Here is a 20,175-nt window from a genome sequence, read left to right on the forward strand (position 1 = left end):
ATGAATTAGGTTACATGATATACCTACTTTCCAATAATCTTATTTCTGAGTCCATGTATACCTACTTCTGAAGTTTATTTCAGTAGCATTATATGTCAAGATTATATAAAATTATTTCATTTAGGGCTTGAATATGCTTTAATTTAAAGTATTCTAAAACCAATTATAAATACAATTCTAATATGATGTAGAGCTTCAAGGGAATTTGAGGAAATATAAAGAAAATAAGGAAACAATCAGCTGAGGAAAAGAACATACTTTTAAACATGATCAGTTAATCCACAGCAATATGTATCTGCTCTAACTTTTCTATCCTAATTTTATGCTTGAGGCATTTATTCACTTATCATTTTTCCTGAAATTGTTGGCTAAAATATGGAGAATCATAGCAAACAGCAAAATGTTCAGTAGTCCAGTGATGTTTCCAGATGCAGCTACATTTTGCAAGTAATTAACCAAATTGTCTTCTCCTTAAAGATATTACTTCGCATGTACAGACAGAGAGGAATCTATAAGTTATATCTATAACAATTAGAATGATATGAAGAAAAAAATAGTATATTCTCAGCATGGAGCTACATTACTCCCTCTTTGACACAAAGCATAAATAATGCTTATTTTAAATAAAGGTAGGAGAAATTAACCAATTTGCCTAATTATAATGAAACAGCATAAGAACCATAGATCTCTTTACTGTTTCCAATAAAATATTTAACTGAGTTTATATACATACTCAAGTTTTGACGTAAGAAGTGTTTTACCACTGCAACAACTCTTTGCTGTTCTCAGCTGTATCACAAAAAACTTATCTGGTTTTCTTTATAGACATAAATATCTCATTTAGATCCCCAAATACTGTTGCCCCAAATTCTATTGTGTTTACACACAACTTCAGATCACTTTTTCTAGTTTCCTACATGACAAAGAGCCTGTACAAATCCAACTGCTAGAATGTTTTGTTGAACAGTCTCCACCTCAGCCAAGTGAGAAATGTTCTATGTACAGTCACACTAAATTTGTTCACCCAGTAGTTTTCATGCACTTTTTAATCTTTTGCCTATGCACTCCAAGGAAAGTAACTTGTTTATATAGCGCAGGTAATTCTATGCTTTGCCAGGCATCTTATGTTAAATGGTCAATCTTTTTCAGGCCTGAGGGAAAGCTCAGCAGAACAGATTGAATTGACAAGTCAAAGGTCAATCTTTAGGGGCCTATGTTCTGATTCAAGTATGGATTTTCATTTAAGAGAAAGTCTTTTGCTTTGCTGTTAGCCTCCATAGTTGCCTATTTAGTCTCAGATTAAGTTGTTTAATCCACTCTGCTGACAAATACATTTTAAGGGTACCAATTTTAACTATTCCATTGTTTCCTTACTGCCAAAGAATACCTGCTATTTTCTTCAATCTATTTTTATTCAAAACAGAAGTATATTGATTTTGTAGTCAAGGATTCTAAAAGACAATTAAAAAGCACCATACTAATAGGAAGCATGTTTCAGTTCTTTCAAGCCAATTTGCATTTATTGTTTCACTCTGAACTGGTTTTGAAAAATGTTTCAAGTTCATGTGAAAGTTAAAGAGGAAGAAAAGCAAATCCAAAAGAATCAACGTCTCTATCCAGCATATAGCAATAAGCAATAGCACTTAGACTTATATACCATTTTATAGTGCTTTACAGCCCTCCCTAAGCAGTTTATAAAGTCAACATATTGCCCCCAACAATCTAGGTCCTCATTTTACCCACCTCAGAAGGATGGAAGGCTGAGTCAACCTTGAGCCTGGTGGAATTCAATCTGCCAAATTGCAGGCAGCTGGCTGTCAACAGAAGTAGTTTGCATTACTGCACTCTAACCACTGGAACATGCAGCCACATGATTCTTTAAAGTATTTTTTCCCTGGGATTGTATGGCAGCATTAAGGACAGCCACATGATCCAAGGAGAAGACATTGTTCTTTTAAAAAGTTGCAGATGCTTTAAAGTGTGCTTCATTCATAATTCTACATACTTCAAACAACTTTTCCAAATTAATTCTGAAGTCCTGTGTAGCTCTAAGGATATTTTTTTTTAGTCCAGCTCTTGCTGATCTGCTTTCCTTCAAGTTATTTTGGAACTGCAGTGTACTTACTGCATTGCTGTTAATGATCATGTCAGCTTGAAACTATCATCCTCAAACATCTCAAGGGGTCTAGATCAACAGAACCTGTGTAGTAATATTATAGTCCTTTTCTCTGAGCTTCATTGTTATATGTCTGTTGCATAATAATAAATGTGTATCAGAAGAATTTATTGGAACCTAATTTGCTTTTATGAAGAATGGAAGTCGATAAATATCTAATTTAATATTCAGATGAGATCTTAATAGTTAATCTTTAGAACATTCTAAGCTATCCTGATGTATTAAGCGCTATTCACCCATCCAGAAAAGTATCTATTTGATAATTTTGCGCTGATACCTGTAACCTTTAACTGGGCAAAATGATGCACCAAAGGGCAAAACCTTTTGAACCAAAGTACCTCAAATGGGCTTACTTAATGCACTCAAAATCCAGGACCCATGCCTCATATGGAATTGAAAGTTGGCCAATTTTATAACACATTTTATTAGACATTAAATTATGAAACATTATCATAAAGCAGTTTATGGCATAATTCAAAATGTCATAAGACATTTCCTGTGCTGATGTTTGACTCTGCTATATAGTTCAACGTGGCATCTTTTCAGGTCAGATACCTCTCTGAATGTATTCCAAAGTGTTACTTGTCTAGTATTAAAATAAAACTGCTGTCACATTGATGAACTTTATGTGTCCCTTTTGCATTTATTCAGTTCCATCATATTTACCCTCCTTTTTATAACCCTTCTTTACCACACCACATTCTGCCTGCCACAACCTGAACTTAACTTTGAAAAATCCCTACATTAAAGATTGGAAATGATAAAAAGCAGTATTTTTATTTTGGATTTCTTTTGCTTCGTTTCCTTTCTTTACATACATAAATATACAAATTTCTAGTGCCTTTGTATTCTGTTCAAGATGTATAGGTAGTGGATTCATTCAATTGTCCTATTCTTTCAGCCTTGTAGTAAAGCCATAAGGTTAAAACACTTGCAGTACTGCCAGCTGAGCAACCTAGTACTAGTATGAGATTATCCTTTATATTAATGGCTGCTGATTGTTTCCACCATTCTACCTTTTTTAATGGTGTCCATCTGCTAAATTGTGCTCTCTGGGTAGGCAAGGGTGGAAGCATTTGAATGCAGCTGTAACAGAATTGCTAAAGGACAGAAAGGCAACCTTTGCACTAAAAAATAGAGCTCTACTGTCCTTATACAAATCTGACACACTACTGCAACAGCACTGCTGTGTCGGTTCTGGCACAGCACAAACCCATCAGGGATGGGACACACCCGTATCAGGCTGAAATGCCCAATTAGCACCTCTCTGATCCTATCCAGTACTGATGTAATGAGTGATGAAGTGTCATGGATTTTATGAACCTTGAAATTGTCACTGATTTAAGGATGGAAAGACTATTTTAATACTGGGGCAGTCAATGATGGCTTAGTCTGACTCATGAACTCAGAAGGCAATGTCATGGAAACGTAGCAGAAAAATAATGTTTTGAATACATGTTGTGCTGTATTAGGTACAAATGGGGAAATGATTTTGCATTCTGAAATAAATGAAACCACTTTTTGAGATAAAATAATCATTTTTTAATTGCAATACCTGGCTAACTAACTCCACCATGATATTTTTATTTTTTGACTATCAGAAAATAGATAAAATTAACCAACAAATAATACAGTATTTCATTGGCATGAGAGATTTGCATTGTTAAGAACTACTTCTACATAGCAAATTTAGATTGCAAAATGGAGGAAAAAAACAAACCAAGTCTTTTAATTGCTGAAAATACAACCAAATCAATCCATGAATAAGTACCAGACATGAGTTAAAATAATGAATAGAGTGCTTTTATTACTAATGTATACCAAACAGAAAAACTTAAATGTTATGGGAAAGAATGACAAAAAAGTAGAATAAAGTACTCTTTGCAAATCAAAGATCTGAGGATAATTTTGCCAAAGACATCTGTAACAGCCCAGTCTGAGCAACAATATATGTAAACAAAATAAACCAGCTTCCCAGCAGTACAATGCTTTGCCAAAGAAAGCAGTGTCAGGTAAAAGTTATAAACAGCTAAGAGACCTATAAACATTACACTCTAATTTGTTTTGAACACATGAGAGAGCACAATGATTTACAAAGAGTCTTGCAATTTAAGTTACCCACACATTGAGAGTCTGTTTCAAATCTACTTAGGACCAAATGTCAGAGTCCTGACATTGCTTCAACATTATTTATAGGCTTAAGAATTAATGTGAGAGCAATTTCCCTTACAAGCTGCTGAAGAGGCTTCATTTATGGTTTTTTTCCTAAAAAATAACAATGTTCTTGATAATTTCATTCATGGAAAGTCTTTCCTTCTTATGAGAGATCAATTCATGATTCAGAAAGTAATTCTTGACATGACCATTTGTTCAGTGACTGTTCAAAGTTACAATGTGCTGAATGAAGGGACTTACAATCTATGCAGGAAGTTATGGCTGTTGCTGTAAACAAAACTCTGTACTTGGCAGCCTGCCTGCATTAATAACTGTGTGTGTATGGGGGAGGGAGTTGCTGCAACTTCCTTCACCTGCCAATTTCTCCATCATCTATGACCTTCTAGTCTCCTAACACCCCAGCTCTGCCCAGTAGCTCTTTCCAAAGAGACATTTTGGGACAACGTGGCTCAAGGGCTGATTTTGGCTCTCCTACACTTAACCCCCATTTTGCAATGCAAAGCCAGCTTCAGAGCAGGTGAGGCAGCCAGGTCAGGCATCCCTGCAGCCAGGTCAGGCAAGAAGACTGCAAAGGTTAGATGGAATGGAAGAGTGCAGGGCAGCAGGGATCTTGGAGTGCAGGGTGGCGAGGACAACAGGACTGGGCTGGGGTGTTGGCTTCCCACGGTGTGGCAAGCAGCCCCAGAGCCTTGCATGGTAAACAAAAGGGCAAAGATGGGTGGGGGGGGGGAAGTGGGTGAGAGAAGTTGAAGGCAGTCCCTTATCTTACTGAGGCTAAATGTTGGAAGGCACTGGGTGGGTCCTTGGCTAACAACCAGTAAAAATTGCTTAATGATGGCAACAGGAATTACCAGAGTTGGTATCACTAAGTATGCAGCCCTGTGTTATCTTGCTATACAACTACATTGCTTAGTAACTAAATTTCCAGTCCCAATTGTGGTTGTAAGTCGAGAAGTACTTCTAATATATAAAAATAAAGTCAGGTCCCTCTTCCATGTATTTGCTTTTTCAAAATTTTCTGGTTGTTTTTCACTGTATCAAAAACATACAGAACTAGAAAAGGGAACAGCTGAGATTTTTCACCAAATTTCTGAGCAAAGAAATGAGTGGATGATGTCCAAATTCCTCTGGAAGAAGAGAAATTATCCAACGATTTCCAGCAGCCTACTACAACTTAGAAAAGTCCTGTTACTGAAGAAGCCAAACAGAAGTTCTCTGGAGATTAAACTAAAGAGGGAAAGAGGATTCCATAATAAAAACGTCCTTTGGCCATCTATCTCAAAATCAGTGAAAGGACAATTGCTTCCTCCCGATAATTAAAAAAAATTAAGCAAATTGTTTCACCAAATTAAATATAAAGCAAAATTAAATATTTAATTTTGTTTCACCAAATTAAATATAAAAGGGGAAAAAGTCAATGAGTTGTCTGCCTGTCAAGAATGCAATTTTTTCCTGAGTTCAGTTCTTTTTCACCACGTCTATAGTAACTGAGTTCCCGTTAATAATCATCAATTCAATAAGTCAGTCTTTAATTAAGTTCAGGACTGACTGGATGGTTGTTCTTTCAGTCTACTATACATTTTGTAACCATTTCCAATTCTATAAAGGCATTTATAATCTTTTCAGTGCGCTATCTATCTCAATGCACAGCTTTCATTCCGGTACCTTATTATTATTAGAAAAATCTGTATCTTAATATTTTGATTTTTAAAGCACCAAAATGGACTTACTGTACATGATTCTCTCCAAGATTAAAGCTTTTAAAATTGTATGCTTTCATATTAATAAGGAACCTGACAGTTTGGATCAATTAGAATGGATGGTTGTAATGACATCAATATAAGCAACTTGGTCTATCTTACTTGACTCTGATGTTGTCAGTTGTATCAAATTTTCACTTTCTTCATCAGTGCTTCCTTCATAATTTTCTTTTTCAACTGTACTTTTTGAAGCAATTACTGTGTCCCTAAAAAAAATTCAAAACTTTATCAAAATACACCAGTATTGTAGAACATATGAAGTTCATAAAAAGGCAAGAAAGGGACAATATGCCTTAGTAGAAAAAAAGGAATGGTTTTAATTAATTTTACTTTATAATGTTGGGTAGCATTTGAAATAGTAAATTATTTTTACAAACACATTTCTTGTTGCAATGATGGAGACTGAAAATAGACAAAAGAGATTTGTGTCGTTCCCAGCATTCTGACATTCAAGAAACTATTGAAGGTCGTTTTCTCAGGCGTTGGGTACAAGGTGATTCTAGGACCCTCCTTTTGTCCTTTTGTTTGTTTTGCTTTGTTTTGATTCATGTTGAATACTTCTTATGAATATTGGCTCTTAAGATCAGTTGTATCATCTTTCCTCCCTCCCTCCTTCCTTCTTGTCTACTACCTACTTACCTGCTTACCTACCTACCCACCTATCTATCTACCCACCTTAGTTGTAAGTCGCAGAGTTGTTTGGGAGTTGAGGGTAGAGGAAGGGCATATAAATTAAATAAATAAGTGAAAGGAATAGAGAACACACATTTTATTATATATTTTATTTGTTATTGAACTTTTCACTCTTTTTCCTTTTGAATTCTTTATATCTCCACACTCTATTTTCTTTCCCTAATCTCTGGCTTCAATTTTACAAAAATGCTTTAATAGCTGTTGTCCCACTGCCAATGTGAGACATTCAAAGCCATGAAAGTCAATGTTAGTCCTATTTGTCTAAATGTTACCAATAATGTTGACAGATGCTGGTTCTCATTAAACTTTTAATATCTTATCTGTGACACTGTCGTATGTTTTCTTCCCAATTTATGGCACAGCAAAACTCTGTATATAACATTTCTATAACATTAAATCAAACTTTGCAGTCATTCAGTGCCTTAGGGAAAAAGTAAGTATATGCTTAGCTTTTGGTGCATGCCAAATCTATTCTAACATGACAGATTAACCAGTAAGATAATGTATTTTCCAATAACTAAATCCTATAGAGATGATTGTAGGGTATGTTATCAGGAATCCTATTATATAAATTCTCACATTATATATTTAAATAGAAATAAAAGCAAAGCAAGGTAGCTATGTTAATCATAAAAATGTCATAATAAAAATACTCCCAGGTCACAAACATAGTCAGGTTCTATATAACTTTCTTTCATACCAGAACAAAAAAATTGTATTTTTAGCCTATAAGCATGCATTATAATTATCTCCAGAAATGTTTTCAATTATATATCTTATATTACCATCATTGTGTGTTGAAGTCAATGTAATAATAAAAACAAATATAAATATAAGAAATGAAGTGGTCTCCTGGTTAAATTTAATGTTTATTTCAATCCCATTTATATATTTAAGTTCAAAAATTTCATCTCAAGGCAAGACTTAACCAAAGTTGATCCATAATTTTATTTAAGTAAAGACATTCTTATGTCAGTGGAGTTTATGATAATTATGTAAATATTTTATTGGCAACAATACAGAAAGAAGTCATTGTTTTTTTCTAGCCTTTAAAAAAAGGCAATTATTATATACACAACTATATGAAAGCACAGGTGCCTTTCTCATGAGAAAGCCATACACAGTTTAGACAAGGCCACATGCACTTTGCGCAAAAGGCAGCTGAGGCCTCAGGAAAAAATGCAGGAGGAAGACAGCAAAGGTCAATTGGAGCCACCAAGGCTAGCAGAGGCAGCAGGACCAGAGTGACAATGCCTGCAGTGTTAGTCAGAGCAGGGCAACTAAAAGGGCAAAGATGGGGTGGGGAAGAGATAGGTAGATGGAGGAGCTTGCAGTCATAAGTGCGGGCTGGCTGCCAAGCGCCTAAAATTTTAATAATGTGACACTGCAAGGGTGCTGCAATGGCTGAAATGTCAGGGACCACCCGTTCAGCATTACCATAACTTCAAAAGGTCATTAAATGAATGGTTTAACTTACGAACTAGATGTATTTATTCCATTTATAGGTGTGTATTGACCCCTGGGTATTCCTAAAAGATGTAGCTCCTACCAAGAATATCTTAAATAGTTTCAAAATGTTCCTGATAAACATTGCATGTATACTTTGAATCACTATTTAGGCTTGGAAAAAAGATTACAGCATAATCCTAATATCAATAGCATTATAATACTATTGTTACTGCAAAACTCTGCACATTTAGTAGTTTGATATTTTCTGAATTATATATGAATACAGAGCGGCTTTAATCTTTAAGTCTTATTAAGAAAAATGGCCATTTTTAGGCCCCATTGTTAGGTTCAATGACATCAACCTAAGCTGAAATATTTTTAATGAATTTATAGGGAAAACACTTACTTTCAATTAGTATTCTCTAGCAATCACAGACCCATAAGTAGATCATTTGCAAGAGAAAATAGTTTTCAGATTTCATTTCTCATTAACTATTATATTTTAAAAATATGCAGTTTAATAAATAAATTAAACATATTAAATTATTAAATAGAATGCTTCAAATATACACTACAATTAAGGTGACCAACTTTTTTACAATGAAAAGGAGGACACAAATAAACTGAAGAAAAAAAACAAAGCTGGCGCATTCTTGCGTACAGCACACTCTTGCGCGCGTCACACTCCCTCAAAACAATTCTCCTGTGTGGAGCGCATGCATCTCATAATCGCATCTCGCCACACTGTAATGAGCCTTGATGAATCGTTATGTCAAATACGTCACATCACACACAACGGATTGGAAGGCATCGATCAAATACGGAGATTTATAGATTAGTCTTCAAATATCAAAAAGGAGGACATGTAGGAGGACACTTTTCGAGGGAGGACAGAACTTACAAAAGGAGGACTGTCCTCCCTAAAGGAGGTGGTTGGTCACCTTACTACAATAAATGCATCATTGCCATTCATGAGAATGCTGAATTGCTTAGTTCTATAGAACTAAGTAATATATTACTTCATTTCAAGGACATGCAGTCCTTGAATTTTGAAGCCTGCGCAAAATAAAGAACAGAGCTACATCTATTTCATGCATGATGTTTACTTAGTGGAAGGAAAATAATAAATTATACCTTGCTTGTGCAGTTTCTGGTACAATTTCTTTGACTTCTTTTAAATGTTTCAGTAAACTTCTTATCTTTGTTTTCTTTTCATTGAGGACCAAGACAAATCGCTTATAAAGATCAGTTTCCAGTTCTTCTTTAGCTTCAACACATTTTTGTAATCTTAAAAACAAATGCCTTTGTTAATTGCATAATAAAGAATAAGATAATTGTAAAAAAATACAATGTTGATCTTGGGAAGCTTAAATCAAAGTCATCGAGTATGGCAGAAATGATGACAGTGAATAGAAGCACAACTATACCAGCAAAATAATTTGATTATGATTTCATTATTGATACAAATATTATACATATTTATTGATTTTACATTTGGAAGAGATAATTATTTTAATTGAATATCAAAGATACATGCTGAATTTTTAAAAACCTATATAATAGCTTATGGAAAAAAAATCTCAAAATATGCAGGCTCATACTGAATGCTATCAATTTATTTGCACAATGCATATTGCTAGCATGCGTACTGCTTGTATTCTGAAAGTAAAGCATCATTTTCTAGCATCTAATTTGCTGCAACAATACCTTTCAATCTCTCAGTGTCCCAGTGAGTTGACAGAAAGCATCCTGAGAGCTACTTTGCCTGCCAGTAAATGAATTTGGGATTAAATCTGCCAGTTGATAGCAGCTATTTTATAAATAGGTCATTTTGTTAGTACTACCACATGTGTATCAGGACCATATGGAATCTCGTTCTGCTGTACAGTCTCATTAATTAGAAAAGCAAAGTATTGCCAAACTTTCCAGAAGTGCAATCACTTGTCATGCTACTACACGAGCACTAAAACATTGAATCTACATATAGTAATTGCAAATTGTTACTGATGTTGGGGATTTACCCATCAAAACATCCATCCACAATGGCACTAAATATATCTGATATAATACATAGGAGTATGTATGTGTATTATATCATGTGTATGTATAATATATTAATTCTACATGCATCATCCTATAAGTAAAGCAATGTAGAATTGGAATACTGTAGAATAGGATAGAGCACTTCAGTCTTCCAATTTAAAAGCACATTTCTTTTTGTACATTAAATGACTAAATGCATTTAAACTTTTTATTTATATCAAATATATTTGAGTCCTCGCACACTAGTCCATGTCAAAATGTTAGAAAACATAACTTTTACAGCTTTATCTACTAAATAACTTCATAAATGACAAAGAATCATATGATGTGAATATTAAATAGCTAATAAATAAGTCAAGTAATTTAAATGCAAATGACTGGGTATCATTACTGCAGAGGTCAATTCGGTAAATCTTGCTAGAAACATTAGAGATACTAATCAACTACCTGCAGAACTCCTGTACATAAATTAAGTTTTAATTAGTTTGGGGAGTGGTAAGAAAGAACAGTCTAGAAATAATAAAAACGTATCAATATATAAATAAATATCTCTGTGCAATACATCCTAGCAAGATTCAAATTTTCAGCAGGACTTAAACAGCGAGAAAATATATTTCTGTGTTTTCACTGATGGATGTAATCCAATAAAGGTCATATCCAACTGATTTAATTAATTCCTGGTTAATTAATCCCTGGTTTAGTAAATAGGCATTATATTCACATAATAAAAAGTATGAGGGAATCAGAAGAAAAGTTTAAAAAAACCTGTGAATATTATTTTTCAACTTACTGTTCTTGCATGTCACCCAGATTATTCAGAAGCCTTTCATTCTCTTTTTGTAGGTGATCATTTTTGGCATGTAGTTCTTTTACACAATCTAGGCAATGGATAATCAACTCTCTAATGACTTCAGGTGAGTTTGTAACTCTTTGTAATTTCAATGATCCAAGTCTAAACTAGGGCAAAAGAAAGTAAACATATTTTTTAATATAAAAGGCCCTGAAATTCATTTTACAAGACAAAAGGGGGCAGGAAGCACTGGATGTTTATCTGATTATTTCTCCTAACTACCTAATGTATCAGTATTGATTTTTCAACAGGTGAGGGAACAAATATGTTAGTGCACTTAGTCATTTTAAAATATCTATAACTGACATTAAAAATTGAAAGCTTTGTTGATGTCAGATATAAAAGATGGATTTTTAGAATACAAGAAAATATATTAGATTTATTTTCAATGAAAGATTAACTACACAAGTAATCGGTCAGTCAACCAAATACAATTTCAATCTTTCTACATGTTGTATTTTTGTGCTTCACTGCTAATAACATCAATGTGTTTTTACACACAATGTTTAAATTTCATTCATTTCATTCTAATTATCATAATTTCCTCCCAACTTTTCACGGTTCCATGGTTTAGGCATTAATATTATCAAAATGATGAAAAAGTAACATTATGATCAATCCTCACATTAATGTTCTTCACAAGCAAGTATAGGAAAGCTGAAGTAAGAGTACTTTACAACATGGCCCACTCTGGAACAAGGTTGTAAGTACCCCCAGGGAGGTCTGTTATAACTTAGAACAATTGCTAAGCAATCGGTTGTAAGTCAAGTACTATGTGTAATGTTTCAAGGAGAAATGCTTCATCATGTTAATCTGTTTTGTGAAGATCCTTTTTAAATGCTTTCTGGGGACCAAGCAAATAAGTCTTCATTTGAAATATGGAAAACAAAACAGCTTGACTCCATGCAGACTCTGTTCACATATTATGTGTTAATAAACAGGGCAAACTGATCAAACAGTTACTTCTCTCTTTCCTATATTGCCCTGTGTTAAGAATTACCAAGTAATAAGCAATCAGTTACAAATAGTTTGGATAACCATTTTAACTTACACTGCTACAACTGAATTGCACAAATGCTAAATATAAATTTAGACTTGCATCATGCTTTTGAAATAAGGACAAAGCAGGGTGAACTGGCAGAACAATATTATGAATAGTTTTAGCATTTTAAGAAGCAGAGTATCATGGCATATCACAATATGCACAGTGCACATAAATTGATGTTAAACTTCTCAGTAAACCAATATTCATAAACAGATTGACATTTAAGAAAATTTATGAAACACATATAAAGTGTCTAGACTAGAGTAACTGTTAGGTATTCAGACACCATGTCTTGAGAACTACTTCTCCTTGAGTTGTTGCCTTTTTACTTTCAAAGGTCATGGAGATTATATATGTCTTTCAAACCTACATTTGGAATTGATGTGTCAATATAAATACAGTGATTTTAGTTATTTTATAGAAATTATGATCAATGAAGAGCACATTTTTTTTCAATGAGAGTAATTGAAATCATATCCTTCTAGAACTTTTCAGAATGTTAGAAGTCTCAGCTATTGAAGGCAAGGAGTTTTTTCTATTCTGCTGTTTGACTCCAAGATTGGTAATTCATAAGAATAAGCATGAGATAATGCCCAGATTAAGGCAAAATATGCAAGTCTAAACAGAACACTAAAAATATTTTGCCATTATGTGCAATAGCACTACTCTCATTCTCAAATAATTACAGCTGGTTTTCTTAATATAGACTCATTTTGGAAACTCTTTCTGAAGCCCAAAATCATCCCCAGCTAAATGTAACTAACAAATCACTTTTAAGTCACATATAACAACAAAAATTTATTGATATATTCAGGAATTTTACAATATGGCAAAGCTTAATTTGGATCACAAATAGTGTAATTAACGGCTATGACACTGGCAATATCCTCTCACACATCAATTTATCCCCTTACTGAGTTCCAGCTTCATTTGACTGCAATTCTTCTACTTAAAAATGTTTTTCAGAATACTTTTGTCCTTAAATACAAGCTACTGGCAGAAAATCTCTTTACTGCTTTACTGTTTTTTCATCTACATAACAAAATTGAGTTTTAACTAGCACATTTCTAATTAACCAGGAATATTACGTACTGTCTATCAGTTTAGAAAGAATAACAAAGTGAGGTTAAATAATAGCAGAAGGAAAACTTTGCCTCCTTCCTGTGATAAGAAAGAGATTGTGAGTTTAAGAAGAAGGCACAGTTCACTTCTGAGAACCCAAAATCTAATCATATTTGTCCTCAATATGGGTCAGCAACATATTGCAAAAAGAAAAACAGGTGATACTGAGAATACTTCCACCAAAACACAGATACAGCCATAGAAAGCGTACACTCCAAATTTACCATCCAGCCTCTTTACTTTTTTCTAAGCAGTTTTAGTTGGCAACATACATTAGCTTTGGCTTCCAAGTACTCCATCTACAGTATATACTTTCCCCTGCCAAAAAAATTCTTAATCCTGATAAAGTTATTTATTTTATGCCATTAGACTTGAAGACCACAGTCTTTTCCTCTTTTACTGCTTGGTGTCTGTTGGTTACCCTTCTCAATGTGGGCCTTCCATTTTGACTGCCAGGGCTTTAACACATTTGATACATTAAAAAAAATCCCACCTTCTATTGCTTTTAAAATCCTCTGAACCAGCAATAGTCACAATAACTTGCATCACAAAGCTCTACAAATTATATTACTTACATTTGCAGGCCAGACTTCCCCCGCCCCAATTCCTCCAGATATGAGAAAGCTGATAGTGACAGTCCCACCAAAACCAAAGGGCACCCAGTAAGAAAAGAATTAAACCCTGTCAATAAATCAAAGGAAGGCACTGATTTTTCACTCTTAAAGGCAAAACAAGCATGGGATACTTGAATCATTTAATTCAAAGACAAAGTTTTCATCCAGATGGGACTAAATGCACTTCCCATATACATGTTTTTGTTGGGTCAGAGCTAGTAGTTTCCCAGTTCTCATCAGAGAGAATGTTTCTCCTCTTTTCCATCATTATATGATATATGAGAAATGTTGACAAAGCTTAGGTGAATCCAAAGTCTAACATTGCAATGGTGAAAAATATCATATATTTTAATGCCATTCTCAAGATTACATTTTATCATGCCATTTCCCCATCCTTTATACCCATCATGCTATTTACTTTTGATAAGAAATATTTATGCAAAGCATAGAAAAAGAGAAAGAAGTAATAAGCCAAAGAAAATAGGGGTAAGAAGGTAAATAAGGTAAGGAAAAGATTTATAATTAAAAGTAATTTGCAATAAAAGCATTCTTATATCTCTCCACACTTTTCACTTGCAAACCATGCTGGCTTCTGTCATGTTTATACATGACTTCATGCATTATCCTTTGTTCTTTAAATTTTTCACATTCTTTTTTTATGAATTCATGTAACACACAACTTCTTCGGTCTCTTCCTTTCTTTCTTTTGCAATTCAAATTTCATTCTCTCCAGACAATCAAATCACCCCAACCTATTTTTGTGTTGGCCATTCACATAAGTAAAATATCAGAAGATATATTACCCAACGAATACTAATGTCACTGATGGTATCAGCTTTATCCCCTAAATCAAGGGTGGGCTTCCAAAATTTTAGCAACCGGTTCTCTGCTGGGTGGGCATGGCCATGGTGGGTGTAGTCTAGTGGGCTTCCTGCACCACAGGGTGGGGGCATTTTGCTCTTCCCGAGCTCTGGAAGCTTTTCTCGAGCTTCCAAGAGGGTGAAAACTGCCTCCCCAGGCTCCGGAGGCCCTCTGGAGGCCAGACCTTTCGGAGCCTCTGGGAGGCCTGTTTTTTGCCCTCCCCAAACCTCCACACAGGCCCTGTACTTACCTGGGAACCAAAATGGAGACTCCTGGGAGGGGAGGGGCCAGCCAGGGTTGGGATTTGCTAGTTCACCGAACCGGCAATTAAAAATGATAAAATTAGCAAACCAGGGCAAACCAGTAACAGCCCACCCCTGCCCTAAATACTTTCACAAATTTACCTATTTCTGGAAGGTTATTAGATTTGATGCTAACCTGGTTTCATTTTCTGGAAATGAGGGTTGGAAATTCCTCTTGCAATATTCAAAATTTGTCATTTATTTCTAGACTAATGATTCTTGATCTTGCTCAACTATTTGGGTCTTGACAACAGCAGTTCATTTCCCTTTCTTTTTATACTACCAGACTGATTAAATGTCTAGAGAACTTGAAAGCTTTCAGACTCTTTTGAAATATGTAGATTCTTGCTAAATTAGATTTTAATCCTTTTTGCGTCATTTATTTACTGTTAACATATTGGCCTTTAAATGACTTAGATGACCACTATCCGATGCCAAGAGTATTTTTAAAAAATTAGAATAGAGGACTTTTGCCACAGAACTATAGTTTTTCATATATATATATATATCTGTAACACTCTCCTAAATGTTATTTCTGAAAATGAAGAGCTTCTTTGGAATGGTATTTTATGCATTATTGGGAGGAACTATATTGAACTCTTTCTGTTCATAGTTTTCTGGAACCAAATCAATATATTGTGAAAAACACAATATTAAATATCTAGGTTTATGGAAGTTCATATTCAAGAAAAAATATATAATGTTAAATGCTAGATAACTTGTAATTATATTATTAATAATAAAATTATTAATAATAAATATTCAGTATTTTTTTTCTTCTGATTGGTAATGTTTGAGTTTGTAAGCAATAAAAATAGTTGGAAATAATTAAAAGGTAGGCATTTTAGAATTGTATTTGTTTGTTTGTTTGATTGATTGATTGATTGGTATACCTATTCATCTAATACCCTCAAAAGAAGACACCTCATGCATCAGCTGGGCTCTAGCCTTACTCTGCTCTGATGCTGCTGGAAAAAGACAGCTCTTCTTTCTGGAAGGCTAGGAGGTTAGGGGCCTGTCTCGTCTTAAGGGAAAGGGTGTTTCAGTTGCCAATATGATTAATTGGAAGATTTAGATTCAGTGGAGTTTACATGTTAATGCACATGTATTCAAAATTTATGATACTGAAACTCCATAAAATAATAAATGAATTTATGATTTCTCCATGGATAAAAGTAAATGATAAATAAATATAATATTTAAATAACTAAAGAAAATTACTGCAATTTATGCATAGTTTTTCACTTATGGCTAGACCCACAGGTCTCCAAATTCCTTCTGGATTTGAATCTCAGAAGCAGATTTGCACAGTTCACAAGTAAATTTATATACAGCACTCCCACTTTTCCCATATAGATAGATGCTTTAAAAATATTTCAACTCTCCACTCTAAATAACTTCTCAGTTTGACTTCCCAAATGCCAGTTGTTCACATTGGGTTAACAGATTAAAACTATATTACAACTGATACTAAAACATATTCATATGATTTAATACCTAGATGCTCTGATTTCTCCCTATCTTCTTGATTTTTGTGGTTAAATTCTATGTGACAACTCCTTCAAAGTGGGAATCTGTGTGAAAATATTGTCCAACCTGGATGAAAGATTAGGGAAAATGAAGGCGAAAAGTAATCTTGTTTACTAATTAATAACTCAAGCATTGTCATGGTGTTGTTATACAAAGCATTTTCTTCTACTCTGCATTATTATACTGCAAATAAATATTTACTCAGTAGAAAATATAAATGTTGTTGGTAAAACTCTCCAGAGGGAAAGAAAAAAATACTTCACATTGAAAGGGGAGGAAATCCTGGCAATTACAAAAATATTTATCTTAAAAACAATTGGATTGTGCCAGCTGAGCAAAGAGTCAAAAATGGACTCCGTAATTGAAACAATTTTAGCTAAAGGAAACTCAGTTGCAGTTATAGACAGTTACAGAGTTTGTTGCCCGTTTCTATTTCTTCATCATAAAACAATTTTTTCTTTATTCTGATGATGAAAAAACACACCTGAAGACAATAGCTCCACATTACTTTTAAATACAAAAGCCACTTTTCCAAATATGTTTTTTCTAAACTACCAGATGTATAACCTTCTCAAAGCTTTCCTTAGCTTCCCCCCTACCCACATCATAAGTATCTTTACTGGAAGCCAAGAGCTGATTCATGCAAGTAGACATACTTAATTCATGCAAGTAGACATACTTAATTTCTCACAGCCTCCTTTGAAAAATGTCCTGCTTGAAATGAACCAGTATAAAAGTTCCATCTAAATTTTGTTCAACTTGTGGCAGTAGTTTTCTAAACAGATGTTACCAAAGTACTTTTTGGAAGTATAAAATTTGCAAGACTATTTAAGATCATTGAATAGTAACAGTGTGAAAATCCCTATTTTCTCCACAAGGACATTGTACAGTACCTAGAACCCTCTCATTTTATTCCACTACTGTGAACAGCAGAAATATGTTATAATTCCTTCCTCAAGCTAAACATTTCAGGAAAATAAGAAAAAATATGCATTACACTGTTTGTAGACAAAAGTGCATCTAACCCTTTCTTAAGCTCTGGAAATGCTAGACAGAAAAACTAACAGCATTCAATGCAGTAAATTAATTTCTTTGAATACTCAAAAATTCTGACCCTATTAAAAATCAGAACATGAAGTCACAGTCTGGCAGGATACATGCCTGTAAGCCAACATTATCACTATTTCCATAAATGTCACTGTTCAATTTAAATGAAATACAGTGATCAATTTAAATGAAATACAGTGAATAAAATAAATAATAACCCTCCTGTCTAATATCTAGCTCTTAACAGTCATTAAAAACAAAAGACCAATTCAAGCATGGAATGGTATCACTCACCACTCAGACTATGAACAAGGATTTCAGCTATAAAAAACTTGAAAGCATTTTGAACTAGCAACATTTCAGAGGATGGATATGTTTATAATGCCTAACCATTAGGCAGCAGCAGGCACCAAAAAACTCTAATGTCAAAGACCCCTTAAATGTGTGTGTGTGTGCAAGTTGAATTACAACATCTGTGCCAAGATTAACAAATGTGATCCTCAAGAGGCCATTATTTCACTGATTTACTTACTGGAGGCTTAACGTAAAATGTCTTTTGTATATATTTGAGACAAATTGTTTCCAAACTCTGCTAGGTCTTTCAGGAAATGCACTTTTTTTTTCTTTTACATGCATATAGTGACAATTTTTCAAAGGAGCAGTTTTAAATTAGTTTGCACAGTATTTTAGACTATGCAATACTTTTATTAGACTGATTGCATAGACAGCATATACACAATATCAGTATTCATTTCTTCAACTTTGAGTGCAACTTGAACAGCCTCAGAAACCATGCAATCAAAATTGCTTCTTATATTGCATCAGCTTCAAATTTCCTTCATTGTTACAAAGTTATTTATTACATTGTAATAAAGGTCTTATGTGGTATCTGTCCAAGACTACATTTATTTTTGTTCTACAACTATAGGCTGAGATATGCAGGAATCAGTCCTATTTAGCTTAACAATATTCTGAATAAACATGAGATTTATATATCTAGTCATTAGATTTATATTCTGTCATTCTATGAGCTCAGGACAATGTAGATAGCTTTCCCTTCTCCAATTTTTCTCCAACCACTTGCTAGTGAGATAGCAACTTATCCAACATCATCTAGAGTATGGATGTCAAACTCGCCATGTCACTTGCCATCACATGACATTTCATTATGTTTTTCCCATTCACGGAATCACAATCCTTTGGGGATCTATATGTAGTCCTCAACCTAGGACCATTTGTGATCAGCCCAGCACTCCATTATCTCGTGATTGCAATCTGGGTACTTGAGAACTAGTTCATATTTACAACTAGTTGCAGCACCCTATAATTGTCATTTTCAACCTTCACTGACAGGTTCCCCATAAAATCAATGGGGAAGCCAACAATAAAGTCTCTGCCACACACACCCTTCTCCAGCCCCTTTGTGCTCACATTGTGTCAGTTTTTTGCAACTTTTTGCACACCTTGCACCCTCCCTGATCTTTCCCTGCAACCCCTTAATCCCTCCCCCACTTGTCAACAGCCACTTACTTATCTGCCGACCTTAAACTTGCAGTGTCACCTTCTCCACTGACTTTGGTTGTAAGAAGCCAACAGGAAGTTGCCTTGCCTAATGACCATAAGTTAACAACAACCAGGACTGCAGAGATTGTCATGATTAAGTGAAGCCACTGAGCTTTAGGACCATTTGCTTAGTGATGGAAATCACCATTGTAAATTGAGGATAACTTGTACATAAGGCTTATTCCCCAAGTAGGACGCACAGTATTGCAAACTTAACCTGCAATACAATACCTCCACATTTTAAATTCCACCAAACCCACATAAAGTGATCATTCTCAGATTCGATTTTCCTAGTCCAGAGAAGTCATTAAAATAGTTTCACATTCATCTTTTTCCCAATAAATAACTCTTCTGAAATCACAGGATACATTTCTAGTAAAAAAAATGAACAGAGGATCTTTTTAAAATGTTAACTGACCTAATGTGATAAATAAATTGCTACATATTAGTCCAAGGAAAGTATTCAATATTGTGTTTCCTGGGATACTGCTTTGCAATATTAATTACTATAAAGAATACTCAAGAGATTTGGCCCACAAATTAAGTGTTCTGTCAACATATTCCTTCACTTCTAAAATAAGAGTTGGAATAAAACTCATAGTTGTCATCACATAAAGCTACATTTCTGAATAGAATCTTAACAGCTTATTCTACATGATCATGTGATTATATCCAATGTCCATGGAAGCACCAAAATCTTTGTAGTTGTACGTCAGCAACTCTAGGTAGGGAAAGTATAAAATGATATACTTTTATGTCATACTGACAAGTGATAAAACAGAGCCAGATTGGGATTTCTTGTTAATTTATTTTTCAGTTCTGCAAAGTATAGAAGCCTTGCAAGTTCAGCAATATCCTTTGGAAATTGAGTGGGGCAGTAGACTCAACACATTTACTGAATTCAGCTCCAACATGATCCAGTGGCCTAGGTTGGTGTTTAGCTGA

The 20,175-nt window shown here is 34.3% G+C and overlaps 1 protein-coding gene across 5 annotated transcripts in view; it reads right to left on the reverse strand.

The window, feature by feature from the left end:
• The window catches only part of XRCC4 (X-ray repair cross complementing 4), a 96,964-nt gene that overhangs the window by 52,722 nt on the left and 24,067 nt on the right, over positions 1-20,175 (reverse strand). For all 5 annotated transcript variants that reach the window (XM_087958229.1, XM_087958230.1, XM_026672115.2 and 2 more), the window contains 3 exons: positions 11,087-11,253; positions 9,388-9,540; positions 6,214-6,317 (listed from right to left, as the gene is read on the reverse strand). In XM_087958229.1, coding sequence (XP_087814355.1) covers positions 6,214-6,317; positions 9,388-9,540; positions 11,087-11,253 — 424 coding nt within the window. The remainder of the gene's footprint in view (positions 1-6,213; positions 6,318-9,387; positions 9,541-11,086; positions 11,254-20,175) is intronic.

This window comes from Notechis scutatus, chromosome 2 (genome assembly GCF_049901735.1).
Source record: "Notechis scutatus isolate UNSWTSFEM ecotype Mainland chromosome 2, rNotScu1.2, whole genome shotgun sequence".
Taxonomy (NCBI): Eukaryota; Metazoa; Chordata; class Lepidosauria; order Squamata; family Elapidae; genus Notechis; species Notechis scutatus.